This window comes from Ailuropoda melanoleuca, chromosome 4, assembly GCF_002007445.2.
Source record: "Ailuropoda melanoleuca isolate Jingjing chromosome 4, ASM200744v2, whole genome shotgun sequence".
NCBI classification, from domain to species: Eukaryota; Metazoa; Chordata; class Mammalia; order Carnivora; family Ursidae; genus Ailuropoda; species Ailuropoda melanoleuca.
In genome coordinates, this window is record NC_048221.1 from 92,112,017 (window position 1) to 92,131,706 (window position 19,690).

Sequence of the window (19,690 nt, forward strand, 5' to 3'; positions counted from 1 at the left end):
AGAGAGGCCTCGCTGTGAAGGGCCTCGAGCCGAGGACCCATCATGGATTCTGGGAATTTGATGGACACCCTGAGATTGTCATCAGAATTTGTGAGCTTCTGTGTAAATGTGAATGTGTACTTTTCTGAGCAAAGGGGTGTGTCACTTTCATCAAATTCTCAAATGTCACGAAATCGTGCAGACAATGAGGAGGTGTTAGAGCTCTCAAAACAATATGGGTAGTAAGAAGGGCACATATTGCATGGTGCGCTGGGTGTTATACACAAGTAATGAATCATGGAACTTTACATCAAAAACTTGGGATGTACTGTATGGTGACTAACATAACATAATAAAAAATTATTATTAAAAAAAAAAAGAACAAAATGTTAGATGGGTGCGTCTAGTTCCCGCTGCAGAGGATGGAATTTGGGGTAGTGGGATAGTGGGGGAGAAACCAGTGAAGAGAGAGCCACCATTGTCCAGAAAAGAAATAATAAGGTTCTCACCCNATGAGGAGGTGTTAGAGCTCTCAAAACAATATGGGTAGTAAGAAGGGCACGTATTGCATGGTGCGCTGGGTGTTATACACAAGTAATGAATCATGGAACTTTACATCAAAAACTTGGGATGTACTGTATGGTGACTAACATAACATAATAAAAAATTATTATTAAAAAAAAAAAGAACAAAATGTTAGATGGGTGCGTCTAGTTCCCGCTGCAGAGGATGGAATTTGGGGTAGTGGGATAGTGGGGGAGAAACCAGTGAAGAGAGAGCCACCATTGTCCAGAAAAGAAATAATAAGGTTCTCACCCTAATCCACGGTGTTGAGGGGAAGAGTAGACAGGGACAGACCCAAGAAGGGGTTAGTTTGGTAAGGAGTTCCATTGAATGAGGAGAGGAGAATGAGCAGGCTTGAAGGGGAGAATAATGAGCTCAGTTTGAACCATTGACTTTGAGGCATCAGTAAGAACTACCAGACAACTGAATGACCCTCACTGTAACACTGACGCAGGAGGAGAGATCTAGGCTAGAGATAAAGACGTCAGTCCTCAGTGTGGAGATGAGAGTTTGAACTCAGAAAGGCAATGAGACAGCCCGTGGAGAGTGGCCCAAAGAAACCAGCACAGACCAAGGGTCCGTCCACAGGTTGCACGACGTTGCAGACATACTGCATTGTACGCCTTGAAAAATGGTTAAAATGGCAAATGTTATTTGTATTTTTTACCATGATTTTTTTGAAGTGAATTTAAAAAGTAGACATGCTTCAAGCAAAATAAAAACTGTATACCTTTCCAAAAACAAAAACTGGATCCGTGGTCCACGCAAATATTTAAGGGATTGAATACAAGGAGCAGCCTGTGAGGAAGGTGGGTAAGGGATAATCGGAGAGGAGGAAGGAGGCTCAGGAAGGTCCAGTTCTCGTCACAGAGGCCAGCAGAATAGAATTCCAATAAAACGCAGGGTGGGTTGGGTGGAGAAGTTAGATAATCGCTAAAGCTGCTTCCAGAAATAATAGAATATATAAGCTATGAGCGAGAGAGAGAATCTTGGTCTCTGGGGCTTGCCCATCCAGAACTTCTCAGCAGCAATAAAATGACTAAAATTTCATCTTACAAAATAAAACTTGCCCGCGTTCCGCTAGTTTCGTCTGGGCAGGAAACAGAGCTCAGCCCAGCTGCTGAGAATAGTTCTGAATTCCACCTCAGAGCTCTGGAATGGGACACCTCCCAAGTGCCAGCCTGTGCCCTGGGATGGAAGAAAGCAGCCTGGAGCTGAGAGGGCTGCAGCAGGGGGTGCAGGGCCCCCCCCTCACCTCCACGGGGTCTCTCATCTGAAGAAGACAAGTCTCTTGATCTCTGCACATTTCCCTCTCACCAGGATGGCGTCTTTGGGATTTAGAATCAGCAGGCTGCCAAGAGATTGCAAGGTCATAGACCAGTGCTGCCCCTGGAAAAAGGGTCACTTGCCCTTGAGAGCTTCAAACAACCTCACTCAGTAGCAGATAGGGAGGGCCAGGGGTCAAGGTGAAGGGAGGAGATGAAGAGGGGCCACTGGGTAGCCTCACGCCGTAGCAAAGCCGCCTTGCCGCGTCCTGCCATGCCCTGTGGCGTCATTGGTCACCGACTGAATCCAGGGAAATCACATTGCCAGGTTTTAAGAAGCTCGAATGGATCACCAGCTATTTTCTTGTCATATTTTTGGCAGAGTCTGGCTAATGGCCCTTCAATGTGGCAGAATAAACCTGCTAATTCATTCTTTCACGTTAAATGTTGAAAAGCTAGCCTAGTCTAACCACTTGAAAGGGTCTGACATCTTCAGTAATTCAGTGTTAATACTCGGGATCTGCAAAACCTGGCCGAGATCGTAGAGCGACAGCAAACCCACCACCGTCAGTGAGGGCTCTCAGAACCCCTCGGTTAATAACCCATGTGTGCCGTCGTCAGACCTCATTGTTACCATTACCACGGCCCACCTATATGTCTCAGAAATGAGATGCCCCAAAATGATAGGTGAACCTCACTATTGCCTGTATTATTGTAGGCTGAACACTGGCTGAGTGTGGCAGCAAATGGGCTGGAAACTGAAGTCCACAAATAGCTTTACCAGTCTCGTCGTGGGCATGGGGCCTGTCCAGGGAAGACTCAGCCAGCAGCAGAGTTACCCAGCAGCCGAGATTGGAGCTGCAAGCTTGCTTACTTGAATGGGTCCCTCCTAGCCGTCCTGAGACCCTGGGAGGGACCCTCATAATTTTGCATTTATATTTTTATGTTCTTTCTCTTAAAGAGGCTCCTTCAAATTATGTAAGCATCAGGCCTCCCGACAACACCAGCTTCATATCACAAAGGACGAGAGGAGGCCCTGTCTGGGCCAGCTCACTCACAAGTTCAGTGGGAGCCGGCCTCCCTGTGGGCTGCTCCTTGGGGGCAGCGTGCTCTGGGAGGGAGAGGGAGAACAGATCATATTGTGCTTGGATCACTCTGGCCTTCTTCGTTGAATGAATAAAGGGGAAGAGAAGGTCTGCACACACAGGGTACCCTGGACATGGAAGGACACACAGGAGTGGGGAAGAATGCTCCCTTCTTAACTTAGACGCTTCACCGGCTACATAATGAGCCATGCGGGACATGGGGCAGAATCCCAGTCCAAAACCAACTGCAAGATGTGGGATGTGGGATAGCACAGTTCTTTAAGCTGAGCTTCGCCCAATCTCCTACTGATTCCTGTCAATGTTAGCCTCCTCTCTTTACCATGGCAACCGCCAAAACAAAACAGAAAGGAGGAGCAGTGCTGGATGCTCTATTGTCCCGAGGCCTGCCTCTCTCTCTCTCTCTCTCTCTCTCTCTCTCATCACAGTGCAAATGGGCCCAGACAAAACCCCTCCCCCTTGTGTCCTGCATCAGAAATCCAAAATTACCTACAACCTAGCAAGAAAGAGATGCTTTCATTCGTCATGTTTCCAAACCTATGCCCTTGAAAACAATGCCTCCTTGTCTTAAAAGGGAGGCCCTTGTTTGGTGAGCTGGGAACAGAAGGAATTAAAGAAAGCTCTGCTTGGCCTTCCAAGCCAGGAGCCTTTAGGAACGGTCACCCAAACAGCCATAACCTGACCGGAGGGAGGAGCAAGGCTGAGCACCTGCCCTCAGATTTAAGAAAGCAGGACACTGTTCACTGAAGGAGACCGATGATTTCCACCCACCCGCCCCTGCAACTGGAAGACACACCACCTCATTCTGCTCACTTTCCACCTGCCTTGCAGCTCTCGTCACACACCCCAGAGCCCCCCACCCCCTGCCAAATTTTTTTCTAATTACAGACCCTTGTTGATTTTTTAAACTCTCTTTCACTTTTTAAATAAAACAAAAATTTAACTCATGTTGCTATTTCGGCAGTCCGAGAAATAACAACGGTAGGAATCAGTCTTTGCCTATTTATCTGCTGCTTCTTTTCCCCCTGAAATCTTTTGAAAGTTTCTGAAAAATTACACGCAGGGGCTGCCCGGCAAGGGCAGGTGTCAGAGTCTGAGAGTTTGCTAAGCAAGTCAGCTTCTGCTCTCATTCGGCTCATAGAATCAGGTCCCTACCTCAGGCTTCCCCTCCCCGGTGAGGACTCTGACAGGGCTTGGAGTACGTTTCTGCATCAGCCTGAAGGCTGGTAGCTGCTGAAATGATGAGTTCTCAGAAGCCACCTTGCCCCCTGCCATCCCCTAGCCATCCGCGACAGGGCCTGTGCAGGCACAATTCTGTGCCTGGGGCCACTGACTTAAATGGCCCCACTCAGCCCTGTGGTGTGACCATGTAGGCCTGGCCACCCTTTGCCCTGGTGAAGGGGGGAGAGCAGAGACCGAGCCCACACACCTGTCCTAAGTCAGGCTGAGAGCAACAGTCAGCCCATGACCCTCCTGGAATGATCCAACAATCCTAGTCTGGGGGGACTAGGCCAACGGACAGTGAGCTGGGACACAGGAGGGCAAGTTCGTGGCCAGAGCCCAAGGAGTCAGGGCAGTTGGTACCAGAGTAAAAGAGCAGAGCCAGGTCCTGGGGCACTAGGTTGCGTCATGTGGGCTCTGAATCATTCCACATGCCTCCCAGCCAATGGCAGGAGTGCTCCTCAGCACCCAAGGGGGTTCTTCATTTGGGGACGTGGTAAAGATGCAAAAGAACTGGGGTTTAGAGTAAGTGACTCATTTCACGGATGAAGCAAATACCATTTACTAAACAGCGCTGATGCGTGATACATATTCGACGGCTTACATAGGGCCATCCTTGCATGAGTTGTCAATCCCACTTCGCAAGGTTATTGGTCGAAACGCCAAGCCAAGACTGTAAGGGGAAGGCGGGCTTTGCTGTTGGTCCTCGTCCCTGTCTGACTTCACTCCGAAATACAGTTTCACTGTGTGACGCATTGATCCATACTGGGCCATGTGGGTGAAGCTCCCTTTGGAGCAGATGTAGCCATTCCAAATACAGTCTCCTTCTCTCACACAGCCGCTTAAGGTTTAGCCTTTAAGGTGCGGGTATTTCTTAAGTGAATTTTTTTTTTTTAGGTTTTATTTATTTATTTTAGAGAGAGACAGCATGAGCAGGAGGGGCAGAGAGAGAGAGAGAGAGATTCTCAGGCAGACTCCACACTGAGCCCAGAGCCCAACCTGGGGCTCGATCCCAGCACCCTGAGATCATGACCGGAGTCGAAACCAAGAGTCAGACACTTAACCAACTGAGCCATTATACTGTGACAGTTGAGTGGGAGGAGAGCGAAGTTGTAAAATCAGACTATGAAATTCAATTCCAGTTTTGCAACATTAAAAGTGTGGGCCTCTAAATACGTTTGTAAGTAGTATGTGGAAAGTCTTGGGTAAGTTACATACCTTTGCTGAGTTTCCATTTTCCTTCCCTGCAAAACAGGAAGAATGATTCCTGGAAGACTACTTTACAAAGCTCATTTAATTAAATGAGATAATGTGTATATAGCACTTTGCATGGCGCCAGGAATGTAGATAGCACACAGTAACAGTCAGCTATTATTAGTTATATTAGTACTGAACACATCCATGAAAATGCAAAAGTTCCAGAAGGGTGACCCTGTACAATGTCATCCTGCAAGAACTAGACAGCATTGCGGCAGCCCTCCACCTGGGCCTCTGACCCCCGATCTTTCCCTCCTGGAGTCCATGCTCCAGAATGTTGATAGCGTTTGCTTCCTGAGAAATAAATCTGAAAACTGTGCCCCGCCCCCACCCAGGTCCCTCTGGGCTCAGAATAGAAGCCATGCTCCTCGGCTGGGCTTGCATGTCTTCTGATGGTGAGGTTCCCCACCCCTTTCACTGCCACCGCGTGCCTTGCTCTGCAGGAATGCCAACCTCCCCTCTACCCTGCAGGGCCAGAGCTCCAGCGCCACCTCCTCTCTGGAGTGCTTACCTCCCAGGCCCTCGGTTCTTAGCCCTTGCTGAGAGCAACAGCCGGCTGGTTAAACCTGTGGGGTACGGAACTGAACAGCCCAGGTTAAATTCTGGTTTCTTCCTGGGACCTAGGGCAAGTTCCTTCACCTGTCCTTGCCTCAGGATTTTAATCTATAAGGTGAGAGAAGTAATATTAAATTCATCTGGTTGTTAATGAGAATTAAATGAGCTAACATAGGGAAAGCCTGTTCGTACTTAGAAAGAACAGTGCTTGGCACTTAGTGTTTCATGTATATTAGCTGTACGAGTAACAGTTACCATCATCAGCATCGTCATTATCCTTATTCCACCAGAATGTAAATTCTATAAGAATAGAGACCGTCTAACTGTTCACTACCTGACACATAAAAGGTGCTGGGTATACAGCTGTTGCATCACACGCAGCCCCCTGCACGTGGTTCACTGTTTATACAGCTTCCCTCAGCAGACCGTGAGCACCTTGGTTCTGTCTAATCGATCTTGCATCCCTGAGGTCTGCTCAATGGGCACAGAACAGATCGTCAATAAACGTTTGTGGAATGAATACATGAAGGACCTTCAGGGGTCGCATGTATATGTTATCTCCCAGGAAAACATTGGCTTCAGGTCTAAGGTTATCAAGAATTCCTGCCCTGTGTTTGATGGTGGCTCTTTCGCACTTAGTGTATATGTAATGATTGTGGGAAGTGCTTGAAAAGCAGGCAGTGCATTTGGGGGCTGTATCCCAGGCTGTCTCCAGAGCAGGACAAAGTCCTGCCAGGAGGTCCTGGCCCCATGCATTCCCACTCCCCTCATTGCACCTTACCCCTTCCTGAGCCCCAAGCTGTCTCCCTCCTCCCCTCCTCCTCCCCCTGCTCCCCCTCCTCTTCTCCTCCTCCTCCTCCTCCCTTCCTCCCCCTCCCCTTCCTCCTCCCCCCTCCCCCTCCTCCTCCTCCTCCCCTTCCTCCTCCTCGTCCTCCTCTTCCACTACAGCCCAGGAGAGCCATGGCTTGTAAGGGGCAGACATAGGTGCATCTGTGCATCTCAACCCAGGGAGTCTTCCCTCAGGGCAGAAGCCTCCTCTCTCCCCTTGCTGGCCAGATCCTTCTCCCTCTTTGCTTCGCAGGAAACCTTCTTCTTCCAGAAGGAAGTAAAACCTTTTCCCCACAATAGCTGAGCCTTTCTGCTTCAGTTCCTCTATCTAAAGTGAAAAATAAAATCAGGAACAGGGAGATGGAGTATAATGGGAATAAATGTAGTCTGTAGGCTTCACTGAACTACAACTCAATTCTAAAAGACTGTTTTACGCGCCTCTCAGTAATGAGAACTATTTATTATTCTAAGTGCCAGCAGATTGATGATGTGCAATGCCCCCTCCCCCGTGTCCGCTGTGGTGAGGATATGGAGGGAGGGTGAGGTACGGCGCAGTGCTTGCCCTGACAGCTTTCATGCCAGCTGCCCGCCACGTATGCGGGCACCTAGCTGGCTCCTTTGTCCGGCCGTCAGGGCAGTGGGGCGGCTGAGGTTGAGTGTCTCCATTCATGGCTGTGGAATGCAGGGACTGAGGGGTTAAGTGTTATCCTTGACTGACAGTAAGTTTGGGAAACACTCCTGGGTTCTTTGCATCCTTTCTGAGAGCATCCCTCCCTGCCATAGTTCGTGCATCCTTGTTCTGGGTCCAGCGGCGGCCTCTCCGCAGGGCCACATCCACCTTCTGGGGTCTGTGCTCCCTCCCTGCCCACTGCCCAGCCCTGCACCTGCATCTGTGAGGCCGCACCTCCCGCAGGGGCAATCTGGCATTCCCAGGCCTTGGCTGGGTTGGACCAGGGTGTTTAGTTCCTGGCTTTTTGGTTAAAGACGCTCCAGGGAATAAGAGCTGCCTTTAAACCGCTTCCAGGAGCCCCCACGGAGCACTCAGAGTGGGAGTGAGTCAAGTCCCAACCCTGCCATTAACCTGCTGCACTCCCCTGAACGGGCTGCCCAACCTCGCTACTCATCGATGCGCCGGGGGTTGGGGGGCAGTTCTGAGAACCTGATCATGCGGTCAGTGGTCTCCCCGAAGACAAAGGTCATGATGATCACGGGTGTAATTTGAGGAGGGTCACAAGCTTCCACCCCCTTGAGCCGTGCTGTGTACCTTGTAGGTCCACTGGCCCAGGGTAAGAACCTCTGGGCCAGGCGAGCTCAGACACCAAAGCGGGGAGCCCCAAGGACAGATTTTTAAAGAACAACTTCAGTAGTTTGTCTTCTTACTACAAATTGTCTTTAGAAAAAGAAAAGACAGAGGTTTTTTAAAGAAAATCTCTGTAAACCCATAACCCGCAAAACCCCTATTAATATTTTAATAAATATTTAGTAAATTTCAGTCTTTCTCTTTCACTCCTGACATTTATCCATAAATCCACTCATTATATCAGGAATGTTTCTCCTGTCATTTAAATATTATTTGAAAACTGTGTCTACACAGTAATCAATGGCATGGTAGTTCCATAATGTATCATTAGCCGTTCCTTAATTGAAAACATTTAGGTGTGAACATACCTGATAATTTGGGGGCCCTAAAAGTGGAATTCCCAGCTTTACTCAGAAAGAGAACCATGACAATCAGCACGTATGACGATTTGCTCCTCAACCTGCCCCCTCCCCCAGCCCCAGAGTTGAGCCCATTTCTGCTCCCAGCAGCTGGGAGCCAGGGCAGTTGGAGGAGACTTCCATCTGCTTCTTTGAGCTGGCAGCCCTCGAATACTAACACGTTTCGAAATGGGCAAAATTTGTCTTGGGCACCTGCCTCACCCCCCAAGTTGACAGCCACGCGATCTCACAGCAGCGTTGACTCCGCCACCGCTCCCCTTGCCTCCCCGGTTCTGTATCAGCAGCTCCTCCCTCCCCAGAATCATCTGCCCCTTATCTTGGCCTGTCAACTGGCTCTAGACTCTGCCCCCCGCATCGGTCCTGGGCATCTCTGTGAACGAGTCCGGGGAAGCAGGCGGAATCCTGAGTAGAACGGTCCTGAGGGCAGTGAGGCAGTGGCCGGGACAGCAGAGCCAGAGAGCAGGAGGATGTCACCAGGCAGAGGGTGACGGGCCAGAGGCAAGGAGTAGTCACAGGCCACCTCAACGTCCAGCTGCGTGGGCAAGCGCCTGCTCTGGCCCTTGAGGGGTTGGCCCCTCAGCATGTTGTCCAAAGCGAAGAGCAGGGCCTTCTGAAAACACAAATCCATTCCTCGTGAGAATTAGCTACGTGGAGTGTGTTGCCCAGATGCTGGGCAGAGTTCCATCCATTTGTTTGGTGAAGCGGTGCCCTTCTCTGGCCTCGAATCTGCATATTGGTGATGGGAGGGCGGGGAGGGGGAGGCTCCAGGTGTCACGGGTCGCCCCCATGGCCTGTCCCACTGGTGACCATCTTCTTTCTTGGCCCCACAGTCCGATGGCTCCATCCTGGCAATCGCCCTGCTGATCCTGTTCCTGCTGCTGGCCCTGGCTCTCCTCTGGTGGTTCTGGCCGCTCTGCTGCACCGTGGTAAGTGCCCCAGCTTCCTCGTCCTCGCCTCTGGCCTCCAGCAGAAGGGGACACAAGCTTAGCAGGACCGTGAGGAGGAGAGGTTGACCAAAAAAACCTCTTAAAAGATGAAGGACAAATTTTGCATTGTTTATACAATTTATACAAAGTTGGCACAAACTGACACTGCTCAGTGGAACCACGAGTCGTTAGGAATCAGTATGGGTTAGGGAGTGAGGTGGCCCGTGGACACGGCCTTTATGGAGGGCAGTCGAGGTGGCCGCTCTGGTTCCAGGGCTTAGGAAGGACCCACAGAATACTGTAGATGATGAGTGATATTTGACATGTATCACATACACACACGCACACACACGTGTACACACGCACACACACACGCATACACACACGTTGAGTTGCACCAGCTGATACTCTTCAAGGCCCCCTTGGCCTTAGTAGCTAGTCTGCCTGCCTGAGAGACTGCCTTTGGCCTCTTTATTTCTAACAGTCCTGAGTGGAGCCTGCCTTTATTTCATTATTTTTAGCTAACATTTCTAGGACTCATCCACCGTGTGCCCAGCACTAGTCTAAGCACTTCTGCTACAAAATCAGTAAAAACCTGTCTCCTCCCCATCATCGTCATCATGGGCCACCCCATGGCTCTTGACAATGTCTCCCCAGATAGCTTCAGGCCTGGAATAACCCACCGTCACCTGCTGCACCCAAATGAAATGTGCCTGTTTATCAATTTTTGTTCCCTTGCCCCTAGGCTAGGAAAAGTCCAAACAAAATAATATCCAAATTGAAAAAAAAATCGCTTTCACATGCCTACTTCCAGCCCACGCCTTGCCTTTCTGCAAATCAGAGCATGCGTGGTAAAGCCCAGGTGAGTTTGAAGTGAGCCCTGTTCTGGGGGCTAGCATCTTCCCTTCTCTGTATCTCCATGGAGGGGCCCGCAGGAGAGACAGTGAGCCTCTCCAGGCAAGAACTTGTCTTCATTTCCTCTCCGAGCAGTCAGTACACAGTGCAAGGGAACTCACGTCGGTGTGTGCAACCAAGCTCAGCAAGAGCCGAGCACTCACAGAGGGCCGGGCTCGAGAAGGTGGGGAGAGGGCTTCGAATGACATTTTAAAGCAGTGGTAAAGGAAGGAGAGGAGAAGCTTGACCAGGATGTGGATCCATGTGGCAGGGACTTCTGGAAAGAAAAGAGGCTCTTGCACCAGCAGAGGCCCTGGGTGTTGAGGGAAAGATTGGTTCAGTAGATCCGAACGTGTGTGCAGGAGGGACCCAGGACAGGCGCAAACCTCGGGTCAGCCAGTGCAAGCCGGACTGGATCGATTCATCCAGACTCCGCACGCCTTCTTCCCACAGCAGCCCCGGAAGCTAAGTGGTGTTTTCAGTACTTAAGCCTGCTCAACCGCTTTATTTTGAGGGTAAAAAACCCCCCCATGAGTCAGCCAAGGTGCTTTCTATGGTGATTTAAAAACAAGCACATTTTCAAGTCTGAAATTCTAAAGAAAAAAAACCAAACCAACGAGCCTTTGCAGTGGGCTCTTAAAGAAAGGGGTGGCCAGGGGTGGCGGTAATGGTGGCGACGGCTGGCCTTGAACAGCAGGTCTCCTATTGTAGTAGGCCTCACCCCACTCACCCGGTCCCCTTCATTCTCAAAAACAGGTACTTCTGGGTGGGGACGGCTAGGAACAATAGTACGGATGGAGCTAGCACTCCATCGCTTACTAGCTGTGTGAGCTTGGGCAAGTTACCTAACCTCTCTGTACCTCAGTTTCCTCAACTGTGTAAGAAAGAGAATAAGAGCGCTGCCCTCATGGGTAGATGGCGAAGCTTAAAAGAGTTCATGTGCATACTGCTTGGAGCAGTACCCTGCACACAGTAAATGCTGGGCAGTGTTGTCAATATTAAAAACTATTTACTATAATAGGAATATATTCCCGTATTCCATAGCATTCCATTTATACTGGTGGGAAGTGTCTCTTCTTTCTAGTTTTATTGCAATATCATTGACATACAACATTGCATAAGTTGAAGGTATACAACATAAGTTGATAGATGTATCTATTGCAAAATGTTTACCATAATAAGTTTGATTAATATCCATCATCTCACATAGTTACAAATTTTTTTCCTTGTGATGAGAACTTTTAAGATTTACTCTCCTAGCAGTTCTTAGCAACTATCCAATATACCATACGGTATTCTTTACTTTGGTCACCCTACTGTACATTAACATCCCCATTCACCCAATTCCCCCACCTCCCACCCCTCCAGCCCCACCTCTGGCAACCGCAGATATGATCTGTTTCTAGTTTTGTTTTGTTTTGTTCTAATTCCACATGTAAGTGACATCACACAGCGCTTGTCTTTCTCCGTTTGACTTATTTCACTTACCATAATACCCTCGAGGTGTGTCCAGGTGGTTGCAAATGGCAGGAGCTCCTTCTTTGTCCGGCTGAATACTATTCCATTGTATATGTGTACTGCAGTTTCTTTATCCATTCACCCGCGATGGACGCTGGTTGTCTCCAGGTCTTGGCTAGTGTAAGTAATGCTGCAATGAACAGAGAGGTGATTCTTATTATTTCCTTGGCGATCTACCCAGAAGTGGGACTGCTCGATCGTATGGTAGTTCTATTTTTAATTTTTCATGGAACCTCCATGCTTCAATTTACATTCCCACCAACAGTGCGCAAGGGTTCCCTTTTCTCCACATCCTCGCCAGTGTTTGTTATCTTTTGTCTTTTGATGATAGCCGACCCTTCTAACTGGTGTGAGGTGATATTTCACTGTGGTTTTAATTTCCAGGGAAATATCTCTGAATTAATGTCTTTCATTACTGGAAGCAGTGTCACCCCAGGCCAGATTGTTTTGCAATATTCAAAATATTTTTCAATGAATTTATCTGCTTAAGCCCATGTTGCTTTGGAAGGTGGCCAAAATGTGTTAATGTGATCTGATTTTGTAAGTCCCAAAGGATTTCTTTACAAGGCAAGATCTTGGAGATTAATTTTCCTGTTTATGATGTCTATAAAAACTGCCCTCACCCCTATTTCTGAAAGCTGGCCAGAGCTCTGATGCTTGGTATGCCCCCAAAAAACTACTTGTTGACCACTGGGTTTCTTGAAGAGTGATGATGTCTGAGGAGACAGGATAAAGTCATGTGTTTTCTAAAGGGAGTACACAGGAAGGAGGGCAAACATCAGCTCCCTGCCCCCACACCCATCCCGGGATCCTGGTTCCGAGGATGCAAGACGTTTCTCTCCCTTGAGGGACAGCACCTCTGCCCACAGTTCTGGCACTGGCAGAGGGCATCCTTGTGAACGATGGTCCTGAAACCTTCCTTTGTCACTCCCCCTGCCCTGCCCCAAGTGCAGGAAATGCCCCATGACCTGGTACGAAAGCTGCATCGTGATGATGGCAAACAGCCAGGGAGTAGAAGGGTCTCGTGACATGTGGAGTATGAGAGGCTTGTCTGTGCCGCAAAGTTTTCTCCAGGAATGATGTACAAAATATTTAACAACCTTATAAGGCTCCCCTCCCCAACTGAGCCAAACATTAACCCTTTCGTGGCTGGCTAAGGGGCAGGGGTAGGGGGCAGTCCACAAAATCCTGGAATAGAAGGGCGGGTACTCAGGTTGCTATTTACTGGTCATAAAGAGCATTTTAAAATGTAATGACAAGTATGACCAGACCAGACATAGTGGTTGCTATCAGGCCTGCCCTCTGCCTCGGCACCCTTGCTTCCTGCTAACCCTGTCTGGAAGAAGAAATGTGAAGGGTGACCAGCGCTCCCCATTGCATTTTGCCTTTCCTACAGGACCCCACTCCCATCTGGGCTTTTATCTTCCAGCTAGATGGAACCTGGGGTAACTTATTGCCCCTGTAGCAGAGTAGAATCTATCAGTCATGACTGGTGGAGAGAGAGAAGTGATTGGCCAGATCCTGGATCAAAACCTTTTAGCGTTTCCCAACCTGGCCCTCAGGATCCCCAGGTAAACCTTTGGCTTCTGAGATTCCTACATGTATTCACTGGCACAAAAACACCCACACTGAAGAAGACTGAGCACGCCAGACTTCTTTGCATTTTCAAAAAGGAAATTCAAGGGTCAGTATTTCACCAGAAAGAAATAAAGCCCTGCCTCAGTCCCACAAGGGGCATCACTGTACCAAGTCAGGTGCTGGTCACTCCATCTACTCATAAGTTTGGTCCAGTATTATTGAAATCTCTCAACTGAACTCAAAAAAGAAGAAGATTAGGAAATGAAAATAAGAAGAGGCTCATTAAAAAAAGAGCTGAAATATATTAGAAGAGTAAATGTTTTGAATGGCTTGAATGTGTAGAGAAAAAAGTCAACAGTGAATCAGTGATATGAGAGTACCGAACTATTCTAGAAAATTGAGGGGAGTCCTGCATTTCAGAACTTACATGGATGTTACATATAATGTTTGATATGTATCACATTGCATAACAAAAGACATTTATGTCCGTTTCTTAAATAAAATCATAGAAATGTGCCTGTGTTATTGGGAGGTTAATGGTATGTCAGGAACCCCAGGTGAAAAGATCTTGCCATATTTTGCCAGATGAAAAAATTCTGGAGGTTGGTTGTATAACAATGTGAATAAATTTAACACTACTGGACTATACACTTAAAAATGGTTAAGATGATAAGTTTTAGGTTATATGTTTTTTATCACTATTAGAAAGAAAACAAAAGAGATCCTGCTATAAAGTTACAGTTCTGAAATCCAATTAAACCGTGCTATTTAGGTGAGATCAGATCATTATATTTCTGTTCAAATAAGGGCAAATACTGTTATTCAGTTTGTAGGGAAAGGATAGTGTGCATGCATCCAGAGTTTCTCCCTACAGAAGCAAAATTCTGCTCTCTTTTGTTTTTAATGCCTCTGTAGGTATCTTATGAACAGTTTTAAAGCATGTATAAAAGATCATGTTTAATTCACTTTATTTTTTTTTTTTTTTAGATTTTATTTATTTATTTGACAGAGATACAGACAGCCAGTGAGAGAGGGAACACAAGCAGGGGGAGTGGGAGAGGAAGAAGCAGGCTCATAGCGGAGGAGCCTGATGTGGGGGCTCGATCCCACAACGCCGGGATCACGCCCTGAGCCGAAGGCAGACGCTTAACCGCTGTGCCACCCAGGCGCCCCTAATTCACTTTATTGAGTTTCGAGAAGAGTTCAACAAATTAAGTCCCTTCGACATCTCCAGTGACAAATTGGAAGGGACCAAAATTAATCAAGAACCTGATATGCCTTCTTGAAATAAAAATAAAGTCTTCAAAAATAAAGTCTTTCCACACCTTTAAGCATAACATTTAGTCAGTAGGGCCAGACAGCCAAGCTTAACACCAGCAAAGGGATTTACTGACCGTTTGTTTAATAGAAACCCGACTGGTATGAGCAGCTGCTTAGCCATGCATCTCAGGCCTAGACTCCTCATGCTTTCTGGATCTCTTTTTAGCCTCCACCCATTCCCATCTGGACACTCCTCACTGTGCAGCTTACGAGATTATTCCTGACAGGCATACAGAGCTCTGCCAGGGCCTGCCCTCACCTCTGGAGCTCCGCACCACACAGCCCACACACCCAGTCTGTTCTCGTCTCTACCTGGCTTCGTGGCTTCCCTTGTCCCTGCCAGGCTGGCCTTGCCACTTGCCTTATAACCCAGGCACCACTAGCCCCATGCCTGCTGGGTGAAATGAGGAGAGGTGAGCTGTCATTCAAGACAACTGGGTTCCAATAGGTATCTCCCTCTTCATTTACAGGATCGGGCAAATCCCTTCACCTTAATTTCCTCACTTGTAAAATTTAAACATTGGAACCATATTGTCTCTAAAGTTGCTTCTTTATATTCTTACCTCCTATGAGTGAATCTACTCCTCCCTTTTGAGATTCCCTGGCCCGTGGTTCTCAAACCTGGTTACACATCCGAATGACCTGAGGATTATATTATGTAAGTAATCAGGGACAGCATTTCCAAACTATCTCCACAGGACAGTAGTACCTACAAGATGTGAGTAGGTATACTTCAGGCCAGGGGTATTTAGACCATAAGTTTGAAAGACACCATCAAACTAAATTGAATATCTGTCTTCACTGTAGGACTCCCCCGAGCGTTTAATAAGATAATTTGCAAATGTCCAAACCTATTTTGACTCTGGAGCCCTTCCTTAGCCTGTCCCTATCCCCCCGCCCTTCCAAATACCTATTAATGTACTGACACCTGGAAAAACATGAGTATTCTACCAAATAGTGTCTGGGAAACATAGTCCTAGAGAATGCTCAAGCAGGGGAAAGAGCAGATTCCTGAGCTCTGAGGTGTGGCCTCTTTCCTGGCCCGCTAGAACAAGTTTGACATGCTGTGAACATCATCAAGCCTTCTTTGTTCCCTGTGTGCCCTGCTCAGATCCCATAGGCACAACTTGTGGCTGGAATCGTCTTGCCCATAACCTAGGCAGACCAGACACTCCTCCCCCAAGCCTCAGGAGATCTGAATTCATGGGTTTCTTTTAACTGTTTCACTTAAGAGAGTTCTGCAGTGACAGTGACATATCACCTAATGGAGACTACGCACAGCTATTCTTTTAAGTTACCATGTGAGCCACGTAGGCCTGATCAACTGATGTGAAAATGCCTGTCCCTCACTACTCTCATTTTAGTTATTGAGGCGTTCGCCCTAAGGCAAATTAGGGAGAGGAGTCTTAAGAGGGCCAAAAACATTTGAAATTTGAGCCCCAAATGCAAAAAAGAAAAAAGTTGACCTCATTTCTATGAAAATTTCTTGTACTACATTCTACATCAACACCCTTGGCACTACAGCCTTTGCTAGACTACAGTGTCCAATTACTGGATGCAGGCGGTACTTGGCCAGCACTAACCCACTCCGATCAGCTGTGAGGTTTCCGTGACATTTACGTTGTTCGTAGAGTAGAAAGATCCACTTATCTGCCGTTAGCTAGCGTTTCATACTTCCTGGATGTCTTCCACATCAGGTTGCCCATTTTCCCTTGGTTTTTGTAATTTTAATGAGAAGAATAGTTATGATAAAGTTAGTCTAGAATTTAAGGCACAAGAGCAAGCCTCCCCTTCCACCTGTGATATTAAAGCCCTTGTTAGATGCTTTCGGGGCTCGACTGGCCTTTCTTCTCTGCACAGCTCTGTTCTGAGGGCTTCTCCTCGCACAGAACCTGTGAGGCCAGGAGGCAGCTGAAGAGTCGGTGCTAAGAGATTAACCCAGAAGTCTCGGGATAAGCAGTGTTTTAAATCTAAGGCCCCAAAAAACTTTAGCCATCTAAATACAATATTTATTTGAGCCAACCCCTCTGAGCATGCAAGAAACAATCATTTGTGAAAAAGAAATTACTCTTGACAGTGATACAGTGAGGACTACATAGCAAAACAAAGGGGGGAAAAAAACTCCTAGAAAAAAATATAATAAAAGTTGCTCCAAATACATAGTCAGGCTCATAAGAGAATAGAAGACATTTCCAGGGCCAAAATAAAGAAGAATCTGGAAATCAGATGGTTGGCTGACCCTAAAGCACGGGCTGTCTGAGGGGCAAGAGATTTTCTGATCTCAATAACCTAGACATTTGTTTTAATAGCCTTATATAGGGATGCCTGGGTGGCTCAACTGGTTAAGTGTCTGCTTTCGGCTCAGGTCACGATCCCAGGGTCTGAGATTGAGTCCCTCATTGGACTCCTTGGAGCCTGCTTCTCCCTCTCCCTCTGGCCTGCTGCTCCCTCTGCCTGATGCTCCCCCTGCTTGTGCTCTCTCTCTGTCTCTCTGAGAAATAAATAAAATCTTTTTTAAAAAATAGCCTTATATAGGCCCTTAAAAGTGTGGGAGTTGAAATGGAGTCTTCTGCCTAAAGCTGGGAACTTGTGTAAAAGGATGGGCCGTGGGTCTGGGGTATGTGTATGTGTGTGTCCCCTTAAAGATGCAGAGCAATAACCTCTCAGTTTTGGAATGCAAATGTATCTTACTTGTGGTTCTGTAAAGTGCACACTAGGAAAAGTGGTCAGTGTGGAAGTACTTAGGAACCTGCAGAAGGAAACTGAAATCCTCTCTGGCAGGTGGGGCTCTCAGCCCAGTCCTCACAGGATTCCGTCTGGTAAATGCAATGTCCCCATGAGCTCACAATCCAAAATTACCCAAAACCCAAGGAATATTATTACTCAAGATCCCTTGAGGTTTTCCAATACATATGGAAAGCACAGAGACCAAACATTAGATAAGGAACTCAGGCCCAGTCAGGAGTTCCTGTGTTCTCTCCACAGTTAGCAATGGCTGTTGTGTACATGGAAAGTTCTCCAAATACCATCATTTCTCCTATAACATGTGTTCCTACTGCATTATGGAATTTGGGCCCCACAAAAATAACAGGACTCATGGGGGACATGAGTTCAGAGCAGCACATTGAAAACTGTGCAGTCGAATAAAACATACCACTAAAAAAATTAATAATAAACTCAATAAAAATTCCACCATTTTAAGCATCTTAAGCCCCTAATTTAAATTATGCTACAGTAAATACACCACTGTGCCTTGATTTGTAAAAATAGACACACGAAGTTTCCTGGTGCATGTGAGTGTGATGTAGCACCGTGGCTTGGAGTTACGGAGACAGGACGGAAGGAAGGACATTCCTGGGACAAAGTGTCACGACACCAGAGGTGGATGGCTGTGACTCACTGTCTTGTTATTCCTTCTGCACCAGCTTAAAATAGGAATCCAGCTTCTGTTGTTTTGCCAGGTTCTTCTTTTCATAACAAAAAAGACTGTTGGTGTGGCTCTAAGTAAGACCGAATGCCGTGGAAGAGCTACTCTGCTGCTCGCGGCCTTAGAGCCTTTTCTTCAATCCATGGCGCGCACCTCTAACCCTCCTGAAAGCAAATGGTGGCTCCCATTCAGTTCCACGCTCCTTTCTTTTCGTTCTTCAGTGTGGCCTCTGACGAAGCTCAGTGTGGGCACCTTCGCTCGCATTGGTCTCGCGATGCCCCGTCTTCTCTCATCTCCTCACAAGCTTCTCCTCCACACATGTAAGCCTCTCCTCCTTCACCCAATCCCGGGGCTCTTGTGACCAGGACACACACTCGCGTTGAGGAGGCTGTAGTAAATGCTCTCGTGAGGAAAAGCACGGAGGCTCAGGGGCGCGGTACACACTGGCGTTGAACCGGGCGGATGCAAGGGAGAAAACGGATGTGGCGTGTGGGGCTTTCTGTTTCCCTCCCAGGTCACTGATGGCAGCCGGGCAGCGTCTCCACGTTCACCCGATGCTACTCAGCGGCACAAACATAATCCCCTCACACTTCAAAAAGGTTAATGTAATGTTATATGTTATATGATTTTTACCACACAAAAAGTTATTATATTTATATTTTATGTATTTATGTTTTTATATTTATTTATATTTTATATATGTATATATATAACCTTCTCCTACCTTTCTATATATTTTATATTTTTATATTTTATTTATTTTTATTTATATTTATTTATATTTCATATATGTATATATATAACCTTCTCCTTTACCTCATGAAAAATCAAATTTTGAGGTAAAATGATCTCATAGTTTACTGATTTTATGCCCAGTTTACCTACCACATATGGACAAATTCACGTATTACACGCCTGTATTGTAACAAAAGGGACTGTGCAGATTACCTTCAAATATTTGGGAAGCCTTTTTTTTTTTTTTAAAGATTTTATTTATTTATTTGACAGAAAAAGAGACAGCCAGCGAGAGAGGGAACACAAGCAGGGGGAGTGGGAGAGGAAGAAGCAGGCTCCCAGTGGAGGAGCCTGATGTGGGGCTCGATCCCAGAACGCTGGGATCACACCCTGAGCCGAAGACACTTAACGACTGAGCCACCCAGGCACCCCTAGGGAAGCCTTATTAGAAATTCAGTTTGGGACACAATGCTTGGAAAGTGGATTCTTGAACTACATGCAAGTGAATTGACTTGAGGCTGGGGTTAGGAAATAGAATGGGGTATAGATGTGTCCAGTAAAGTACTGTAATTAATATAAATCCAACCTGTGACCCTAAAGAGAGCCTCACGATTCATCTAAGTGTCACAACCAACTCTCGGCAGTTGGCACTAGTAGCGTATTAACTACTAAAGAAGCATCTACGTGGACAATCGAGAGACAGGAGACCAGCCCTGAGTCTTGTATCACCGGGGTGCTTATTGGAGGGGCAAGGAAGTTTAGAATAATGAGGAATGCTTCCTTTACGTTTTCCTCCATAGG

At 47.1% G+C, this 19,690-nt stretch overlaps 1 protein-coding gene across 1 annotated transcript in view; it reads left to right on the plus strand.

Annotated features, from left to right (window-relative positions):
- ANTXR1 (ANTXR cell adhesion molecule 1) overlaps window positions 1-19,690 on the plus strand; it is a 216,498-nt gene that overhangs the window by 123,817 nt on the left and 72,991 nt on the right. The window contains 1 exon segment of the mRNA XM_011236724.3: window positions 9,322-9,417. Within this exon segment, the coding sequence (XP_011235026.3) occupies window positions 9,322-9,417 (96 nt within the window).